The 22,093-nt window shown below is 37.8% G+C and overlaps 2 protein-coding genes across 2 annotated transcripts in view; one reads left to right on the top strand and one right to left on the bottom strand.

The window, feature by feature from the left end:
* fkbp16 (FKBP prolyl isomerase 16) overlaps nucleotides 1-4,767 on the top strand; it is a 31,837-nt gene extending 27,070 nt beyond the window's left edge. Inside the window, exons 7-10 of the mRNA XM_053319162.1 lie at nucleotides 1,671-1,852; nucleotides 2,107-2,184; nucleotides 4,098-4,235; nucleotides 4,336-4,767. Of these exons, the coding sequence (XP_053175137.1) occupies nucleotides 1,671-1,852; nucleotides 2,107-2,184; nucleotides 4,098-4,235; nucleotides 4,336-4,422 (485 nt within the window). The 3' untranslated portion in view covers nucleotides 4,423-4,767. The remainder of the gene's footprint in view (nucleotides 1-1,670; nucleotides 1,853-2,106; nucleotides 2,185-4,097; nucleotides 4,236-4,335) is intronic.
* A 17-nt stretch (nucleotides 4,768-4,784) lies between these two features.
* Nucleotides 4,785-19,431, bottom strand: zgc:162879 (ras and EF-hand domain-containing protein). The gene is made up of 17 exons (XM_053319160.1): nucleotides 19,061-19,431; nucleotides 16,874-17,026; nucleotides 14,353-14,443; nucleotides 13,919-14,014; nucleotides 9,235-9,312; nucleotides 9,030-9,145; nucleotides 8,890-8,958; nucleotides 8,367-8,448; nucleotides 8,147-8,217; nucleotides 7,843-8,032; nucleotides 7,639-7,740; nucleotides 6,931-7,075; nucleotides 6,755-6,836; nucleotides 6,043-6,157; nucleotides 5,847-5,960; nucleotides 5,658-5,734; nucleotides 4,785-5,565 (listed from the first exon to the last, which is right to left on the bottom strand). Exons 1-17 carry the CDS (start codon nucleotides 19,369-19,371, stop codon nucleotides 5,463-5,465), a joined length of 1,995 nt encoding a protein of 664 aa, XP_053175135.1. The 5' UTR covers nucleotides 19,372-19,431; the 3' UTR covers nucleotides 4,785-5,462.
* Nucleotides 19,432-22,093: the final 2,662 nt, after the last annotated feature.

Below are 22,093 nucleotides of genomic sequence, written 5' to 3'. Positions count from 1 at the left end.
AACATTATCACACTGGATTTGAGAAATTTGGAGATTTGGAGCTTAAGCTGCATCAATATTATTGTATCAACAATGAATCAAATAATCACGTGTTTATGAGAGTGATCACTTCGAAGGATTAACACACAGAGAATTATCATCCACTATGCAGCTTCCCTTAGTTCCTCATCACAAAACTCAATGATTTGGTTTACAGCACAAAATATTGTTTTTTTTTTACCCTTGTCCCGAAAAAAGATAATACTCCTACTAATCTGTTTACATGGCTAATGAAAATGAATATTCCACTAATATTCCTGTTTACATGCAGAAGGTTTTCAGGGTTTTCCTTTGCTCCAGTGGGAACAGGAGTCACAAGATCTCTGCAGGCGGTGAAGTAAACCAGCGAGGTGAAAAACATTAGTGAGCTGCTGCCTCATATTTATAAGTGATGTTGATATGGCTGATATTACAAATTTAAAGTTACAGGCACATCCAGTACCAAGGTTGTCCCATGATGTTTACAACACTGATGTTCTTGGTGCATCACACCGAGTCAGTCTGTGGCTGCATGTCAGGATAATAACCAATCCTCTCTGTCCCTGTTGTGGAGAAGGCACGCTCTGTTTTACCAGCTCGCCCTGAACAGCTCTCCACTCTCCTCTCATTCCTCTCCTCTATTTACCTTGCTGGTCCAGCATATATCAACCTTCCTGCTCAGGGGTAAATGGCCGAGAAGGCCATGTGTCTAAAATAGTTTAAAAAACCCCAATTGAGATGAATATTGTTAATACGCTGTATGTATGACCAAAACATACATACTCCTAAAACCTGAATAATATCAGCATGTCCTTCATGTCTTATTCAGAAAATGCTGCATTTGGAAGGCCTAAATTTGGGATATCCAAATGGAGTAGGCTGTTTAAATGATCTGCATCAAATTTGCAATATTGTCATATTTAGAATAATAGTGGAATATTATGTGCATATAAACGTAGTCGTTCTTTTGGTTTTTACATCTCACATTTTTCTGTTTCGGTTGACTTACATCGCTCTCATCAATGTAATTTCAGCCTCAAAAGCCAAAAACTCAAACTCACCGTTAACTTCCCTGCCCAGCATTTTCATACCTGAGCCTGATTTTACTTCAGGAGCTGGTGGAGACCAAAACAGAGCTACATGAGTGTGAATATGATACATCCATTCAAAACAAATCTGGTTTAAAGAAGCCAACTTTGAATCCAAATAAAATTGGCGACTGAAATTCAACCATAAATTTAAGATGTGACATGTAATAAAAAGACAGATGTGGTCCCTGATTAGCTCAAATTTATACCCGGCATTCTTAGGGCCAAGTAAGAAAATTCCCCTGCACTAACCAGTGTTTCGTTACTTGGGTCACTGCAGCTGGACATGTTTGGATTTAATGATGAAACCGTGCCATTATTACAGCAGGGACAGCAATATATTATCCAACTGATTTTTTTTTTTAAAGAAAAGAAAAACTAAAAGGAGCATGAACTGGGAGTTTCTCCTTGCAAGTCCAACTATTCATTAATATTTTGCAATATTTCCTAAAACTGCTCTCCAGGGTTAAACACTGTAACTAATCCAAACCTCTTAGCTTCTTTGTATCCTCAGTGTGTTTGTGTCACCAATAATAAGACTCAACTTCACATGTGTCTGTACAGATGGGAACGATGACGGCACTGAGGCAGAGGAGGAGGAGATGTGCGAATACCGGGTGAAGTGTTTAAACAACCTGGCCGCCTCTCAGCTCAAACTGGAGCAGTTTGAGGAAGCGCTGCAGACCAGCCGGGACGTTCTGGCCCTCGAGCCAAACAACGTCAAGGCACTTTTCAGGGTGGGAAAGGTGAGGGTCCATCCTGTGGTGTTATTACTGAGAGACATCAGTGTGACTGCGAGGTTGAGCATCTCATTTGATCTTTATCAAACCATAAATGATTATTGAAGGGAGAGTTCCTGGAAGGAAAAGGAATTTGTTTAATATGGGATTAGATTTAATTATTTTTGAGGAATAAATAGCAGCTACATTATTGCTATCTGCTCTCTGCTTGTTTTGATTTATGGCTCCTGCAGTTCTGTTCTCGCTGTAATCTCTTTCAGCTCCTGTCAGACATGGCCGAATACAAAGAGGCAATGGAGGTGCTAAAAAAGGCCTTGAAACTGGAGCCAGCCACCAAGGTGAGATTATGTGGGTGAGCCTGTCATGTGAGGAAGGTCGGTTTAAAATGAGCTTTCTGATATTAAAGTACAAAATGATGGTGACTGAATAATAAAACAATAATACCTCCCGTTTCTGGTAGAGGTGGTGACTTTGATTAACAGGTGACACTAGGTAGGGGGCGGGGTTTCAGCAAACTCGGTGGGCACGACCCACAGCGTTTGGGAGCAGAGAAAGAGGCTGATTTGAACTTTGAAGCCTAATTTCATATATTTGGTGATTTTTTTAATCATTCAAATTTGGCAGGGTGGTTAACAACACACTTTTCTGTGGCATGTCAAACTCAGAACACATATTTATTCTTACTTTACACGGACTTAACTGAAAAATCCAAATGTGCACATCAACATTTTGCACCAATTCATGTTAGTTAGCACATTATGTCGGATTCAGTTCATGAATAAACAAAAAAGAAATAGTCCACAACTCAAATAAAGTATCACTTATTTGTATCTACTGTTCCAAGCTTCAGAAGTATATTCAGAAAATATAAAAACGTTGCAGAAAAGGTTTTCAATTAATGCTCAAACTGAAATTCTTGTCAACTCAGAATCTTGAACAACATAAATCATCAGATAGAAAGGACAGATGAAAAAATGAATGTTGTTTTTGCACCTCAACTAAAGGTCACAGTGTTCCCAGTGTTCTCATCTTCACCAGCCTGTATCATACAACCGCCTGCTTTCATTGCATCTTTTCAGTTACCACAAATATTTTTGGAGTCTGTGTGCATCACCGGCTTATCATGAAAAAAAAAAAAACAACAAACCTGATGTTCAATATGAAAGTACAAAACAAAGTTGTCCTTACATGAGCCTCCAGGAAAGAGATGGCCTGTTTGGTCTTGTTTGTGTGGTTAGTCTAATCTGCCAAATCCTCCGCAGAGGATCTGACAAACTTCACATCTGGCCATCTACAGATGTGACCACACTGCCCAGAACTGTCCAGCAAACTTGGTTAAATAAAATAACACTTACACGAGCTAAATATTGTCTATCTGAAGCCCCAAGCTCCAAAAGTAGATGGTAAGAAGAAGACTGAGTCATCCTTTCCAGCTACTTTATAGACTCTATACTGTATAATTAAGATAACTACTCTACACAAATGCTTTATCGTGACAAAAACTGAACAATAATCTTAGTTTAAAGTTATTTTAGTTGCTTAAAGCCTGCTGTCACTCACTGGATTTGAATTAGCAAAGGTTGTAAAGTGTGAGGAGTGCATTTCTACCAGCTGTTTACAGCACAGTGTTGCCAGTATTACAATGACCTGACCTATAAGGCACACTGCCACAGTCACAAATATGTCTGGTCTTGTCTAGACAAAACGAAAATATCTGCTGCGTTGGTAATTACAGCCTAGTCTCAGTGCTGGATAAAATACTGAGGAGAAACCTGGTTTAGCTGTACTGTGAGAAAGTTATTGTGCATCAGTCTGTTGATCATGACATAAAAAGACGAAACACACTATGTAGTTTAGAACTGCAAAATATAGCATACTGTATAATATTTCTATGCATTTAATGACGAGGAACAACCTCTGTAAATATTCTGCTGCATGTTTTAAAGCCACCTGTGTGTGAGATTGAGCTTGAATTCAAAATATATGTAAAGGCTAAAGGGAAGATTATCATGAGTTGTAGATGTCTCATATTTAAACAAACTTTGGCCATCAGTCATTTGAGCCTATCCCGTAAGGCTTTAAGTTTCAGACCTCTGCTCTCACCTGCTGGACATTTTCAACACTACAACTTGACTTTTTCCACAAAGAAAATGACAACCCTAACCCTAACCCTAACCCTCCCCCTTCCAATAATTAGCTGTATGGAGCATAGCTGTTTAACAAGATGTTTTCCTTCTCTCTTGTTTTTAAGGCAATCCACGTTGAGTTGTCCAAACTTGTCAAAAGACAATCAGGAGGCAAAGAAACCCAGGAGTGGAGACCTAAACCTGCAGAGGTGCTTGGAGACAATATTGCACCTTTCCTGATTCCCTCTAAAAAGAAGCCACCTGTAAGCCCTAACAGAAATATCACCAGCTAAAAATGTTAATGTATTCTATTTCAATGACTATGATTATGTTTTAAATGTACCTTGTGTTGTGGTGTTTTAGGGAATGTCCTGGAAGCTCATACTTGGTGCTCTGGTGGTGGCCTTGGGAAGCTTAGTGACGTCAGTCATTCTGACTGCAAGAAACTGATCCTCTGCAGCGAGCACTTTCTAAATCCTCATAACAACCATCCTCCTCGTCCTCATCATCGTCGCCAGAGCCTGCTCTCTAGCCTGGTTTAGTCAGTTCAGTTGAAAAGAGTTTTTTACCGTAAAGAGGAGACGGTATCTTGTGCAAAATGCTTAAAAGCTGCAGCAGCACTGATCCAAAAGATGTATTTATGTGAGCTTCACATGGTAGAATGATGTTTCACTGACTGGTGTGCAGTTTTTATATAAAATGAGGATATTTATATATACAGTATCGAGTGAATTGATAATGCTAGCAGATTCCTGCTGATCGATAAGACAGAAGTCCCATTCACTCATATTTTAAGTGGAGTCCATTTGGTGTTTTATTTGGAAAAGGGATTGCATTTCTTTTTGTCATAAAAAATGAGTCCTGGAAAAATGTTCTCGTATTACAGATACTCAAATAAAAAAGTGGAGCTGGAAACTAAACTACAAAGAGTAACTTTAGAAAATGAATAACACTAAACGATTTGATCAGTGCTCAATAAATGAAGGTATTGAAACTGCAATGTAAAATTGCTTACACTGATGCTTAATAAAATGTTTCAATATGCTTCTTTCTCTGCTCCTCTGTCACAGGTTTGACCTCCATACTTAAAAAAACATACTTTAAAAACTTAAACCCTTCAGTTTTTTTATTTAAAAGTTATTTAACTAGAATTCAGGCATTGATTTGCCTAATTTATTTAATAAAATCACATTTACTACCAAATAAATACAAAATCTAAGAATATAAGCAATACAATGTGCAGTTAAGGCAATATATAATCGCATTAAATGTGTTATTTGTACATGTGCAATTTCCCAGCAATAGAAACCTTCATTTTGATCAGAAAATTAACATTTATAAACATATATTCAAGGCTTGGGGGTTAAATATATCAAAGCTTTAAAACATGTAAATTAATGTTTTTGCAAGTGTAACATCCTTCATGAAATAAAAATCACTTGGTGTCCTTCATTGCTCCGTCCTACAGTGTCATATCTACGTGCATCAGTCTACAGCCCACAGCAGCTGTTTAGAGTCTTCTTTGGGTTTGTTGAACTCAGTTGGACCGCTGAATCTGACTGCCGCCTCAGTTTGACATTTTTCTTTACTTCTCTGTGGGAAAGGAAAAAAGTAAGTGTTGCCATGGTTTGTGAAGGAATAACACTTTTAAATTCAAAACTCTCTTTTTCTCTCCAGCCTCCTACCTCGCTAGATGAAGCACAGCCTCGACGATGTTGGTTCCCTCTTTGGCACTCGTCTCACAGAACAAGGCACCGTATGCCTGCAAGCAAAGTATCGACATGCCTGACTGCAGTCAGTTTATTTTGATACCTGGGAGGCCAGGCGTCACTGTATAAACATTTTCCCGTCAGGTGGAATGAAAAGTTACGTACCTTGGCCAACTTCTCTCCATGCATAGTACTCACACAGCTTCCCTCTGGAAGCTGCTCTCGGAGGTCCACCTTGTTTCCAATAACACACATGGGGATTTTCTCCTCTGTTAAATCCTTTAGAAAAACAAAGGACATTGTTCACTTTATTTATTGGAGAGGGGATTTTTTGTCAGTCAGTCAGTATTTCCATAATTACCTGAATCTGATCCACCCACGCTCTGACGTTAAGGAAACTGCTTTCTGAAGTAACATCGTAGAGTAGCAGGACTCCATGAGCTTTACGGAAATAGGACCTGGCAATACTGCGGAACCTACATTGAGGAAAGAGAGCACTCTTTTTAGACAAGCATCTTCTGCATTCTTACATAATTAAAAAAAAGGAACACGGTGCCAACAGTTTTAATGGTGTACTTTCCCTGTCACTAGATAGATATAAACTTTATTGTCCCCGTAGGGAAAGTAGCATTTTGGCCTCCGGCATGGCCGTACAGGCACATAAGCCACAACAACAAGACACCCCCTAACTATAAGTTAAAAGACAGGCTTCACATCACCATACTAACAGACAAATAGCATCAGTCTATAAAAAGCCTTCAGACTAAAAGAAAATAAATACAATAAATACATATAATATGTTCTGGTAAGAGAAGAGGGATTGAAGGGTTGTCACTGTCCAGACCTGCTGAACAGAGGCCCAGAGAGAAATTAAGGTCTGCCATTACTTTTCAGGTGTTTGTTTAGGTGGCTAATCACTTGTGGAATAAATTACTGTTTTGTCCTATTTCTTGAGATGGCTGGGTACCGATACCTCCTGTCTGAGGGTAACAACTCAAAGGCAGTAAAAAGTGGGTGCATTGAATCTGCTAAAATCTTCTCTACTTCCTTGAGAAGCAGAGTCAGTGCAGTACCTCTCCTGTCCAGCTGTGTCCCAAATCTGCAGGTTCGTCTTCTCTCCGTCTACTAGCATCCTCTTCATTTGGAAATCCACCCCTGAGAACCAGAAAGCAGATTTACACGTCTGAAAATCAAGACATGGTTAATCAGTGTTTTATTAAGAGTGATATGTTTTTTTGGTGGTGCCCACCCAGAGTCGTCTGAATGTCTCCTCTGAATTCGTTGAGTGTCAGTCTCAGCAGGAAGCTGGATTTTCCTGCTCCGGCGTCTCCAGCTAAAACGAGGCGGTACATCGGAGCAGGTTCCTCAGTATCTTCCATGTCGGCTTCTAATGGCTTCAAACACGCATCAAAAAACAACAAGTATAAACAAAATCATGTGGAAATTATTTTAGTTTGTGATATTAAATTATATACAGTAAGGTCCAAAAGAGAGAGTGTGTGTGTGTCTGCGTTAACTCAAGGTCTTACTAGTTTTTTTTTTTCTATCCCTGAGCTTTCCACCACATCTCACAGACTTTATCCCGTATGACCCCATGTTACACATGATCTATACTGTACTTTGCTCAGTTGCCATCGTGTAATCTATCTCCATGACAACTTGACAAACTCCCTCCACTCATGAAGACTGTGGTTGAAAGCTTCAGAAAAATCTAGTAAGTGAACCTTGAGTTTTCGGAGGTCAACAGGGTAAAACAATAAAACTGGTTGGAAAAAGCTTTTCGATGTCAAAGTTACATATGAAATATAGTTACTGAAGTATTGTTTAAACAATGGTTATATATAGTATATATACTTCACACTTTCAAAACACATTCAGTCTAGTTTTAATATAGAAATCTAAAGCTGTCTTTTAACTTCTATATCATCAAATAAATACCTGCTGGAGGTCATTTTACCTTTGTGGAAAAGGCAGATAAACGTCTTCGTAGGGATGATGCAATTGAACTTGCTTTGCTCGGAGCTACTGACACCGTGGCCTCAGATTTGATTTCTGATATCTGAAGAAAAAAATACAAGAAAATAATAGTTTAAACTTCTACAGCTCAGCTGGTCGCTGTTTTTTTATTTGATCCACTATTTGACCAGATATTTGTTCTGACCTCAACATCAGACGGGACATAAGAGTAACTGTGGTGAACCGTTTCCACTGAGCTTCTACTATCTTCACTGTCGTAATCGCTGCCTGGGCTCTCGGCTGTGTCCATCTGCAGGGACACTCCACTGTCCAGGTACTTATCAGCCCAAGTTGCCACATGAGAGTAGTTCAACTTGCTGGAAACCTGCTCTGAGCTGCACCAAAGCACAGACACGCACACATACATTCAAGCTGGTGTTAGCTGTGACAATTTAATTCACCGAGATCAATCCACAGATTCACAGAGGTGTGTAAAAAACTTTATATACCTGCCGTGCTTGAGTGTGCTTTGTCGGAGGGGTTTCATCCTGCGAGCCGGGATTTCATTTTGGGGAGACAGCTTTGGGGCAGATTAAGGATATCATGCATTAAACTTTTTTTCCTTTTTTTTTTTACACTTCTTGAACTATTGAAAACAATTTAATGTCAGCTTCTAACTGTTGTAGAGCCAGTGAGTATGAAGAAATTTGTCATCACCAAAGCACTCACCCTCCTTTTAGCTGCAACCACTTCATTAGCCAACTCAGACCGAAGCCCGTCATTACTGTCATACAGCTTTTTGTTCATCTCCCTAACAGTGTTTACATGGTACACATACAAGACAAAGGTCAGATACATGTGCAACTATGTATTATCATTCAACAGATGAGTGGTACAATAAAGAAATATTGGACAAGTTGACAAATGAAGTCCAAGTATCACATTTTTTCTACTTGACAGTAAACTTCATACAGTGAGCACTGTACACCAAATACATTAAATGCTGTTCTTCTGCTTATTCAAGTTGGTTAAAACAAATTAAGGTTATTATCTAGAAATGTATGCTGTCAATAGAAAATATGACTTTTTGTAATTCCTGGAAAAAGTTGATATTTTGGCATTTTGACTTCTCTGACAGTAAGGTATACAAAAATCAAGAATGGAAGACTCTCAAGAAAAGTTATTAAGACACCAACATCATTCACTAAATGTCCGTACTAGAACAACATTATCAGTTGGACGACATACTCACTGCAGAATCTGGATCTGACTGGAGTAAGACTGGTATTCCATCACCATCCCCTTTAAATCCTCTGTTTCTCTGTCATGAAACACATGTTAACTGTATGTTGGATCATCAGATGTGAGCTCACCTTTAAAACAGTGCCTCACCTTTCATATTGAGCTTTCTGATCTGTGTACATGTTCTTCAGCTTGTCCAGCTCTGAGTGCAGGATGGCGATGTTTGTCTGGGCTTGTAGCAAAGAGCCACGCAGCTGCTCGTTCTCCTGAGGAGAGACGTTAAATAACTTGAACAATCCTACACAGCAGGCATCTAAACTTTTTAAAAACAATTAATACCAAAATAATAACCTACATGTGAGAGATTGCTGGTTTGTTTGTTCAGTCTAGCCATCTCCTCCTTTGAATGGTTGGTTTTAGATTCCTCAAGGCCCTGGAGAATAGACATTCACATGAACACTTTGTTACACAGTTTTAGATGTGATAAGGCGATGTGTTTTCATTAAAAAAAAACATATAGAAAGAAACACTGTTAGCCCAACCAATACTGGACTTTTGATACAGTTTGATAACTTGATAACATTTAATGAAAATTCCTTAATTTTGTTGAATTTGGGGATTTTACAATATATTTCACTGCTCTCAGGACACATTTTATTGTTTGAGGTCATTTCATTTCTGTACTGTGGTTTGTTTCTATTGTTATCAGCCAACATACACACCAATACTGATTATACAGTATCTGCAATAAGCCAATATACTGTAGGCCAACCAATTCAAAGGTGTAGCTTTACTGTCAATGTGTGCCATCTACAGGCAAGAAAAGCAATAGCTTCTGCAATTTGAGAATTGTGCCACATGCAGGAAGTGAATGCTACAGCTTTATTAATCTCTCTGTTGGGGCTGTTCACAATATGTCAGTATTTGAGGTTTTAGATTAGGTTTATAGTTAATAATTACCGGTAGTAATTGTTAATTAGGGCCCAAGCACTAAACAGTGCGAAGGCCCTATTGTAATTGTGTTGATTATTATTATACAAAACAAACGCCTTTTTGACAGCCTAAATGTGCCCCAAAACTCACGAAAATTTCCACGCATATCAGTCCCGGCGAAAAATTTGATATTTTATGGTTCGCCAAAATGGCCGTCGCAAAATGGCTCAATAGTGCCCCCTAACAAATATAAAAATGTGGAAGATTGACATACATGAACGAAATTTGGTGTATATATATGCATCATGTCCAGACGCACAAAAAGTCAGTGGGACCCATGACATCACTCCAACAGGAAGTCGGCCATTTTCAAAAATATGTGGGATTTTGGCGTTTTCCACGCCTCGTACTTTAACGAATTTGTTTTAATCTGACCGACTTCAAATTCACTCAGAAACATCTTGAGACATTGGAGATGAAAAGATGTTAAAAACTTTCTGATTAGGGATTCGGTTTGGGTGTAATGGGCATCGTAAAATGGCTCAATAGCACCCCCTAGAAAATTAAAGAAATTGAGTCCCTCAACGTAGAGATTGACGTAGAGAAACGAAATTCGGTACACATATGTATCATGTAAAGACGCACAAAAAAGTCTCTTGGACCCAACTCCAAAAGGAAGTCGGCCATTTTGAATTGAGTTTGTGACTTTGGCGCTTTTTGTTTCCATTTGACTTAGAAGATGCGTTGCGGCAAGTCTCGCTCATTCGTGGCAGGGGAGCTTGGGCCCGGTCATCACTGCTTGCAGCTTTAATTAATTATTAATGTTCATTATTAATGGTAATTATTAACACATGTGTATATTTGCTACAACCTTCCATGTTAGATAAATCTGACTGATGGGGAGACTAGAATTAAAAGATTAGAATTAGAATGGGTGGAGTGGAGGGACTCCTAGTGGGTTATTTGCTAAATCTAGGAAATCAATCACATCAAGGTCTTTTAATGTTAATGGTTTGGGTAATCTGATAGATGATTGATTGATGAATCTGAAGAATAATATTACTTTTGAGAAACTAAAAAGATTTACAAATTCTAGCTGACATACTTGTAGCCATAAAAGAGGCTTAGTAATCTTGATATCGATCTCAGGTAAATTTGAAAACTAAAACGAAATCAAACACAAAGAAGGGAAATCTCATAGTAATTGACAATTTGAAAAATAACAATCCTGACATTAGCGAATATCTATGAAGCTCCTGTTTGTGATCAGCATTTTTTACTTGATCTGATTGCAATGGAAGAGGGAATGTGTATATTTGGAGGGGGTCTGAATGTGGTACTGAATCCAAATGTGGATACAACAAGCAAAAAGAAGACTAAGAACCAATTTAAAAAAAAACTATTCAACACTACCATTGAAATAGGCTTTTGTTAATGTCTGGATGAATTTTCATCCTCTAGAGACTATACTCCCGACAGAAGGAGGAAGGACATAGTTAAGCAATTAAATGTTAATGACATTAAATTGGAAGTGTTCTTAAGAATGACATTGTGAGGTATATCCAACAACACTCTGGCTGTAATACGAGTTGGTCAGTCGCACACATATTAAGATGAGCAGAACAGAAAGAAAATTAATCTTAGAAAAGAAAAACAAAAATAATGAGGAACACAAGAGTCATAACCAAATAAAAGATCTGGGGGGACAAATGAATGAGATTTTAGGTCAAGAGGTAGAGAAAAATAACAAGATTTGTAAACAGGCATATTATAAGCTGGGCCCTAAATCCACAAAATGACTTGCTCGGAGGCTATGCAAACAACAGGCTGACAACACCATTTATTCTCGTACAAATAAATTAAAGAGTGAGCCAAAAGAAATAAAACACATTTTCCAGGAGTATTATAAACCCTAACCTCTACAGTAGATGAGGAATCAATGAAGATGTATTCAGGTACAATAGATCTACGATCTGCCTTGTATTAGATAGATGCACAATAAGACAATCACAGCAGAAATATCACTGGAGGAGATAGAGAAGGTTAAAAACAAACAATGCCCCAGGCAGTGACAGTTTCCTGTCATAATAGTACAAAATATTTCAGAATGAGCTGAACCCACTTCTCCTGGATGATCAATTTTAAATGTGAACAATCCGTTATGAACTTCAATTATTTCCAACATTTGAAATATTCATGCCAGATTTAACTGATGAAGACCAGAGTGGATTTATAACAGCTGACAAAGAAGACAATATTAGACAAACTCTACATGTAATATATAGGAACAAAAGGAAATTATACATGCAGCCGTGACCAGCCTTGATGCAGAAAAGGCCTTGGAGGGGGTTAATTTGGATTTATTATATAAAATACAGAAATACGGAGTCCAATACACTACGCTCCAGTTTCCAAAGGATAAAGGTGCAATGGCATTTCCAGATTTTAAGATGCAGCCCAACTTTGACCACTAATTGACTGGTATGATGATAACTTTATAGCTAGACGGAAAGAGATTGAGACTCACAGTAGGGTCCAAAAGTCTGAGACCACTTTCCTATTCACTTAAATTGGAAAGTGCTCCCAGACTTTTGGACCCTACTGTATGTCCTTGGCTATCACATCCAAACAGGAAGAAAAAGTGCTTTGTGGACACACACAGTATCACAAGTATGATCGATCCAACAAAAAAATATTTACATAAATATCCTCGACAACCTAAATAGAAAAAAGGTGTTAAAATGGAAAGCTTTGGATAGTGAATTTTTATCAGGGAAGTATGATTCAGCATTCATAGAGTAGATTAAAAAAAAAAGGTATTACTGCATGTTGTACCATTGAGAAGAGACCTGAGAAGTTTACAAGATTTGAAGAACAGATTTGCACTTAGAATCAAAAACTGTTAGAGAGAATATTTCAGCAAAATAAAGAAAAAAAAGGGAGACACCAGAAGAAAAGAATCCAGTGGTTAAGGTGACGGTCAATGCATATTATCAAAAAGAGGATTATTTCAAAACATTATCACAGTTTAATAGTTATGTCAAGTTAAAAACCTAATTTGATGCAGAATTTAAGTGGGAAAGGAATTGAACTTCCTGATTTCAGAAGCATTGGCATTATGTGGATGTAACATTACAGACATCCACAAATTCACATAAATGGGGAAGATTTAATTGGAAAAGTCTAATTTGTTTCTTTATAACAGCTAACATTAAAAAACAGGCAACCAACAAGCTGGAGGTAATGTGTGAAGGAAGATAATTACTTGGTCAAGAGTCTCATCAATGCTAGCAGGAAGGCCATTACAAGAAAATGGCTTGAAACAGACCCACCCAGACATAAACAGCAGTTAGAAATAGTACAGGAAATATCTGTGATGGAAAAAAAAAATGACTTATTTCTTTAAGTGTGAAAGAAGATGAGTTTAACAGAAAATGAAGAAAATGGTTAAGGTTTAGAAATAAAGATATTGGCACTGTATAGTTTTATTAACAAAAAGTAAACTCTTTTCAGATGTTTGTTTCAATGTTAGGTTCTGTCTTGGTTTTACTTGTGTACGTATAAAAGCAATAGACTAGAATTTATTCCAGTTTCCATTTTGAATTTTCCTGTGCACTTTTATTCATTATGCAAACAGCAGAATGAAGCACAGTTGTGTGGTTTTCAGTTTAGCTGTAATCAGATTTTTCTGCATATGATGAGTGAGTGCAGAGGCAAAAATCTGATCACAAGGGGTAACCTGAGACACATTTGAGACACATCCTATTACTATGACTGATTATTTCTCAGCTGGATTTTGGCACATTGTTGGTATCAAGTATGTGAATTTAGATGCAAAATGTTAGATCTTAAACATGTCATAAAAGCTCTTTGGCCCAAACTCAAAAAAATGTGAGAAATCTGGAAAACACTTCCTCTGTTTGTCTGGTGCAGCAGGGTTTTTCCTAGATAATAAACCTTTCCTTTCCTTTCCAGAAGCTTTTGTAGTATGTCACTCCTTTCTATTTCATGTTCTAAGGAAATAACATACCCAGTCGATAAAATCGGTTCCCTTCGGATGAACAGGAAGAAGAAATTTAGTTTACATGCTGTGCGAGGAAATCTACCTTTAATAGTCTGTCCACAGTAGCATGCAGGTCTGCCACCTCATTCTCATGCTTCCTCTGCATGGTAGACAGCACTCCCTCCATTTTCTTGCGCTCCTACAAACATCAAACCAAAGCAGTTAGGGGTGCTGCTCACTGGCCAGGCCCTGAAGAGAGGCTTTCATCTGGCGTTACAGAGCCTCTTTGTGAGACGTGTAACCTGCCGCTGTGTGCTGCAACACAAGTATGCAGGTAGCTCATAACAACTAGGCTAAAGAATGTGCAGGTACTTTCACTTCACTGTGAGATAATGTTCATTTTAAGCCTATTTCTCTGTGCTTTGATCATTCATTAAATGTAGCCAATTTGATATATTTAATTTGGATTTAGTATAAATGTTGGAGTGAATCACAGAACCAGTTGTCCACTATAAATACTGCAGGTGTCACACTCACCTCAGCTCTCACCCTCTCCTCTGTTCTGGCTATTTGCTGCTGTATGTCGTCCTCCAGCTCTGCCAGGTGACTGTTGTTCATCTCCTCAGTTCTGTTTGAATGGAAATATGCGCTCAAGTTTGTGTCAGTAGCCTCACCACTGCTGAACAAAAAGCAGATTCTCCAACCGTCGTCCAAATGTTTAATATAGAAAGTGTTACAATACGAATCCACTTCCTGAGTCTACTTGGCTGATTTAACTTGTAACGTGTTGTAGTTGTGGCTGATCTGCTCATGTCAGACAACACACAGACCAACCAGAGCGGAGGGAGGGACAGCCTTTAAAAAGTAGATTCCACAAGTGGACACTGATCTTTGTGAGTAAGATTTGTTAGACCTCACATACATGTTTCAATTTAGGTCATGGTTTAAATGGGTGATTTTAAAGGGGAAGTTAATTCAGTAGGAAATGAAACTTCAGATCTGAATATCCAGTTTAAAAAGGGATTAAAAAGGAAAACAGGCAGGGCAGCACATTTACTGTAAGTCTTCCTACTTCCTTGAACATGGAATGTCACCTTTCTCACGCCTTGCTGTTACTGAACCAGAAAGCAACAACAGCTTAGACACACAATCTCTGCACAGGTGTAGAGCTGAGAGACAATGTTGATATCACAAATTTAAAACTAATTACTAAAAGACGTGTTGATTCACAACTTGTGAAGTCTTTAGAATACAACCTGCAACACTTACAGTGCTTTTGTTCAGCCTGAATATGTCACGGCCAATGTAGAGCTGCTATGATTAGTCAATTAATCAATTATTCAGTCGACAGGATATTTATTGGCATCTAATTTGATCATTGTTGAAAAAAATCTATATTTGCTGGTTAAATGTGTACATTGTATGGTTTTCTTTAGAAAATATGGAACAATTCTGACACTACAGAAAACAATTGATGGAAAAAAATAATTGGCAGATTAATCCTCTTGAAAAAACAGTATTTAGTAGGGATGTGATCTTTTGATAATTGGATACTTTATTTAATTTATATTTATATATTAGAATTGTTTCTACTCTTTATAATTTACTTTTTTTGTATTTGTGATTGTATCTAACTTTTGTATTTATGGTTGTTATTTCCATGAATACCAAAATGATCCATCTATAAAATATCTATATGGGGAAACCTTTTATAGTGCTGCATACTGCATATGATAATTATATATTTAGAAAGTAGAACTAAAGTGATTCATTACAAGATGATTAGTTAAAACATTTCAATTCATTTTCCATTTTGTGAATTTCAAATAAAAGAACAGTCATGTATTTCCTCATTGAAGTTTTCTTAAAAATATAATTAAAATCTTGTCTCGTCCTCGTGAACCCAATATCTCGTCTCGTCTCGTGAGCTGAGTATATCGTCACACCCCTAGTATTTAGATCTTATTTAAAAGAACTTGAAATATTTTTCCCCTTTTAAAAGAAGAATCTGGCACCTGAGACAAAGACCAGGGTGTAGTTAGGATTAACTCTGTGCACACCATTGAAACGGACACATTCAAAAAGTCCCTAAGATTTTTTAATATTTTTCAGTGTCTATGTCAGTGCAGTAACGAGTGAACCAGCTGACAGGTGGCACATTAAAATGCAATAACGCCAGATGAGCCCATGACAGTTGAATTTAAATCAATATTTGTGTTAAGGGTTGCTCATACTACTCAAAAAACAACCAACTTATTGTTTTTAGTAAACTATTACTGCATTCCCACAACTTCAACAGACAATGGCTTTAGCAGAAAAGCTCTGATAAACTCTCTGCCTACTAGCTGCACAACACCAAATGATGGAGACAGAGTTAGTGATTAGCTGGTAAAAGAAAACTGAACACTTAGCAGCTGAAAGACACATTTTCTTGAGAGTTGTTTGAGACTAAAATAGAACTAGAGTGAAAATTAGATTCACATTTGTCAGGTCGCCAGAAACACGACTCAAAATAAAGTGTGTCTGCTGGATTTTTACTTTTTGTGAACAAACTGACTGAATATGACTAAAATATCAGTTGGGTGTTAATCAGCCCCTGTTGTTGTTGTTCAGCTCCTCAAGTGGGAAGAAAGGAAAAGTGAATATAGTTCGAAGTCGAGCAGTCTATCCCTGACCCAGTTGATGCAGCTGAGTTGGTACATTGACACTAAAAAGGTCCTGCATGTAGCCACTGTCTTTATGATGTTCAGCCACAAGAGGGCAGCAGTTCACCACCGCTCTTTAATCAAACTCTTCATACAGTTTGATTTCAGTGAGGACAGTCATGATTTAATAACAATAATAATAATAATAATAATAATAATAATAATAATGATTTCACATTAAGTGTTAATACAGGCTGCTAATACTGTAGCCCCACAAACCCAGCGCCTCCATCATTATTAGCTCATATGATGTGATTTCTTGCTTGACCTTTGGCCTGTGAGATTTTAACCTGTTTGTTTCTGCTTCACTGGACAGATTTTTATTGTATTTTTTTTTAAACTTTTGTTCTTACCGCTTCAAGCTTGTCTCCAGCTGTTCACATTCGAGTCTGTTGTCCAGGCTCTGATTGATCAGAGAGTTGATGATTTCCTCATACTGCTGCAGTACCGTCATGTTTGTGTGTGAGTGAATGGCCTGGTAAAGATCGGCCAGCTGCTCCCTGAGGCTGTGGAAGGATAACAAATAGTCACGCTTCTACCATCAATAAACATGTCAATGCCATTTTCTATTTTTCCAATATCAAAGGCCTGGAAAGTGGCTTTTAAAAAATCTGGTAGTTTCATAGCAACTGTTAAAAATTAACTTTTCAGCTCCTGCAACATGATACACTGTACGGTGTGTGTGTTTAGAAAAAAAAAATTCATACTTTCACTAAACATCTATTTCACTACATTAGTTGCCTAAGTTAATACAAGTTTTGATGCAACTAAACCAAATTGAAGGTTTATATTACATCATATTTTGTAGAGTTAAATACATCACTAAATTTGGAGATAGTCAGACAGTGGCAACACAGAATACACAAATATTGTGATTAAACTCTACAAAGTGTTATCAGCATCACATTTTGACTCAGCATTGTACTACAAGTGGATGTGCATGACGTTTACGTATCATTTTATAGACATCACTGAAAATATACTGTAAATTACATGAATTACCCTTTATTAAAATTATTAAGAAATAGATTAAGATGTTAATATGACTGGATTATGCAAACATAAATCCAGATTTTCCAATTATAAACTTTAACAATCTGCCACTCTGAAATGTTCAACTTGTAGATCTGTAAAAACTTAAGTTTTGTGATCACTCATCACCTGTCATAAATACACTCCCATACAAAAATAATGTATGCGATTCATTTTTATTGGCATTTCAGCATCTGATGATAGCAAGCTTTAATTTTTAAGCACCTCTTATCATTGGTACTGTACTTATTGAAGGAGAAATGTATGTATGTAACACTGACAGCAGGCATTTAAAATGGGTACTGCGGCCCAAATTCAAAAAGCTGGAGAGTTGTCTCCCCCTGCCCCCTCCTCCCCAGACTTAAGACTCACGGTGGCTTTTTTAGGTCAAGTTGTATCTACCTCAGTTGATCCAGTGTGTTTGCTTGCTTGCTTTCATGGCTGCAGCAAGCTGTGTTTGTGTGCCAAAGTTTCATATCTGGCAACCTGGGGTTTTGAAATGGGCGTCAATCTGATCTCACAGAAATAGGTGAAATGATCACAACCTCTTACAACCGCATTTCGGAGTGGTGGCATGTAACATGATACATCTAGGCCTACGTGTCAGAGCCATGATCAGGTTGAATGAGCAGATGACTGAACCACAAAAGGTTCAACAAAAAGAGATGCACTGGAATGGAAATGTCATATATCATACGGGCTGTAGTATTAGCATCTGGAGAAGCCTGTATTTCAACTTAGCATGTTTACTTAATCTCTGATAACTTATCACAGTGATTTCGTGAGTTAGTACAGTGAATTACATATTGGTCCTTTAAAGTCGACTTGACTTACACACTCAGGTGCAAGCTTATTAGGTAGGCCTAACACTCCTGCAGTCTAATCAACCTTGCATTTAATCCTACCTTCATGAAAATTATCATTAATTTTTATTGAAAGTGTTTTGGAGAAGCATTAATTCAACTTTGAGACTATAGTTTATACTGATTAATCAAAACAGTAGTTTGGCAAAGCATGAAATACTGGCTCAAAGTCCACTTACTACATTTGTATGGAACTCTGTCGGCCTATAGCTTCTCACGGACATCATAAACGATGGAATTGGGTCAGTTGTCATGGAAACAGCCAATATACGACCACCTGTGACGTCTCCATAACAACAGAGCAAATCTCAGTAGCCGTGGAAGACCATGAGAGGCGCCTGAAGCTCCTCAAAAAGGGTAGTAAGAGGACCTTGAGTTTCATTTTAGTAGCCTATTAGTTAGTACTTTTGTTTCTCGTATATTTCCCAGCAACTTTAGAGCAAAAACAGCTTAATTATTCCCTTCAATAAAAAACACAGCAGTAAAGTTAACCTGTGCAGGCTGTGACGTCACCGATACGCCTGTGTGCGTGAAGCGTTGTTAATCCTTGTCACTTTATCTGTGCGTCACGAGAAGTATCTATCAAAGTTGTCAGTTGTAAATAAACACTCGTCTCACGGAGGAACCGGGCGGGCGTGACTTTACCTTTCAGGGAAAAGAGACTCCTCAGCCAGCCTGCCCGAAAACTCTTCCCAGCCACGGTTTTGGTTCGGAGCTGACCCAGCGCCAAAAGCCGCCAGGTCCATAGTCTCTGAAACCTCCTGGAACTTTGAAGAAAACGTGGTGTAGTCGATGTATCCGTCGCCGCCCGCGTCCAACTTGTCGAAAAGAGTTTTGATGTCGATTTCGGGGACGTTGAGCTCCCGACAGACCACCTTAAAGTCCTCATACTCAATCTTACCGGACTTGTTCACATCACAAGTAGAAAACAGTCTCTGAAGGCTGGGTCGGTCCATATCTGTGTGTAAAACACGTACAAAGCATTTAAAATCGTTGGCGCACACAGTTAAAATGTAACCCAGCTTCTCCCACCGATTGAACAGGTTGTTTTGTCTCAATTAATATACCGCGGAGGTATGCAGAAGCCGGCGATTGGTCCAGGTCCCAGTGTGGGCAGGTATACTCCGAATCAATGGACCCAATAGGTCACTTCCTACCTGGACTCACCAGTCACTGCTGCAGGAGCCCAAGTTTATGATTATTTGGCTTCATCCCGAGGTAGCTTGTCATCCATGTGTGCAGTGGAGGTGTAACACTATACGAAGCGCTCGGCTATGTTTACCATTAAGGTGTGTAGAGCATGTGAGAGTTTTATCAGACACTCCTCTTTGTTCCCCTTGGTATGCAGTGTGACTTTCTGTCGCCACCCCAAGCGATTAAAACTGTCCCAACACTGAGAGGCCAAGCACTTTCATTCATAGCACTGGAGGATGATGTTCAAAACAGGAGCCATTCAAATAAAAAAGTACCAGTTTGATCTTTATTTGAAAAATTAAAATAAAGTGCTTTTTATATACAATACAAAAAAGGAAAGAAAAAAAAACAGTAGTGATGTATTATACAAAAAAATACAATTCACAATATTGTTTTACATTGGCAGCTGAATTTACAAAACAAATTTACATTAAAAACTCTTTTTTACTTACAATACATGTCTGAGCAACTTGTACTGTCACAAATAGAAGGCCCGACTATAGTGGTTCATTTAGAGAGCGCACGAAACCATACGTTCACTGTGGCATTCAGAGTATTATGAACCATAGAGTAGTTTAGGCTTGTACTCAAATAAAAAAGCATGTTCAGTACCTGCACATATATATTTTTTTTACTAAATCACTGCCACTTTGTATTTGTTCTGCACTTTGCAAATTTAAATATTGTTCTGATGACAGCCACTTCACCCAAAAGCTGCCACTTGTTTCTTTTTTTTAATAACAGTCAAAGCATGAGTCGTTTCATACTGCATGATTGATTATAGCCAACTGGTCTTTGAAATTCACACAGAGCCAGTTTTGCAGTGCCATTTATAACAAATGTATCATAATACTATGCTTATCTAGCTTTTAATATATCAAAATCAGTCAGTGTTTTTTTGAATGTGCTACACTTTAAAGAATACAATTTAGTCCCTGACTGAGCCACTGTAAGAAAAAAAAAACATTTTAAAAAACAACTCATGAGCACATACTGTACAACTCTGACAGAATCAATTTACATGTATTCACTCTTGTTTCCAAGCATTGGCCAGTCCCATCATACTTACAGTATAGCACTGTACTCCACAGCACTATGACCTGGTTAGTTTATTATTCCCAAGAGGCACATCTCTTGATTATTATTTCAGAAGGCATTATTCATTTTCCCAAAAAGGCAGAATTGTTATCAAATCTGTGACCTGCATTAAACTAAGGCTTTTCAACATCTTGTGCAAATCTCACACGTTCTGCGTCGAGCAGTGTGCCACACCATACTTCTGTTTTGTGAAACCTTTATTTAATTATGATGGCTGCGTTTTAATACTAAAGCCAAATGAGACTTAAACAATATTGTAGTTAGTTTTAGTTACACGGACACACTGCTGAGAGAGCTTGCACTCACATAGCTGTTGGATCATGGTTTATAATTACTACATTGTGAATAAGGCGATTAAAGGCATAATTTGTATGTTTATTACTGGATGAGAATGAAAGTTATTGCTCTTATGGTTGCCTTTTTAAAACCATTTAAGCAAGCAGAGGGAACGTTTTTTTCCATTCATAAACAAAAATTTTAAAAAAAAATAAAGTCAAGGCTGTACAGATGTGCGTTATTTAAAATTAGATTATGAACAGGTGTATTTATATTTATTGTTATTTCCCTTTGTGAACAGTGAAAAGCTATTTCAAACATTAAAGAATGATTATGAAAAAATGTCTGTAAAAGACACTTTTAGCCACATAATTATAAAATATTTATAATCATTTACCCTGTTAAGATAAACCAGCAGGCAAAGAATTATATTATTATTATTATACTGGACCCTTGTCTCTTATCGTCTGTTTCTGTGATGCCAGTCGTTCAGAGTTTCGTTATCTTCCTGTTCCACCAGAATGGCTAAAAATCTCTTGCATACTTACAGTTAGTGTAATGAGAGTGTGTATGTGTGTGTGCTTGGGTGTGTGTTTGCAGTGCGACTGATCTTAAAGTAATTAACAGCGCCAACACCTTTGTGCTTACTCAGTCTCGAGGTGAGGTTTTCTTGGTGTTTACCTCACTTCACATTATTTGCTTTGCATAGACTGCCTATCTCATGAAGAACAGCATGAAAATACCTGGAATGGGCTTTTCTTCCTCCCTTTATCACATTTAGTGAAAAAGACAACAACCCCTGCTGAAAGTCAGGCTTCCACAGAGAAAGATTTGTATCGACTAATAATACCAATACTAAAAACATTTCTGTCAGTCTTCATTTGTGACTACTGTATATAATAATCTATTTTTGGTGTGTAGTGATTGAGGTGGTGAGAGTTTCTACAACATTTCCGCTGAGGTGATCACTTTTTTTTCTTCTACTTAAATCTTTTTTGACCAACTACTCTCGGCACAACTCTTCTTCTCTGAATTCAGCATCTAAACTTGTTATATTTTAGCCCAAATGATGAGTATACTTATGTGAATGCACACTGGCTATCTAAGAAA

Source organism: Scomber japonicus, chromosome 5, assembly GCF_027409825.1.
Source record: "Scomber japonicus isolate fScoJap1 chromosome 5, fScoJap1.pri, whole genome shotgun sequence".
NCBI classification, from domain to species: Eukaryota; Metazoa; Chordata; class Actinopteri; order Scombriformes; family Scombridae; genus Scomber; species Scomber japonicus.
This window is presented reverse-complemented; position numbering and strand designations above follow the sequence as displayed.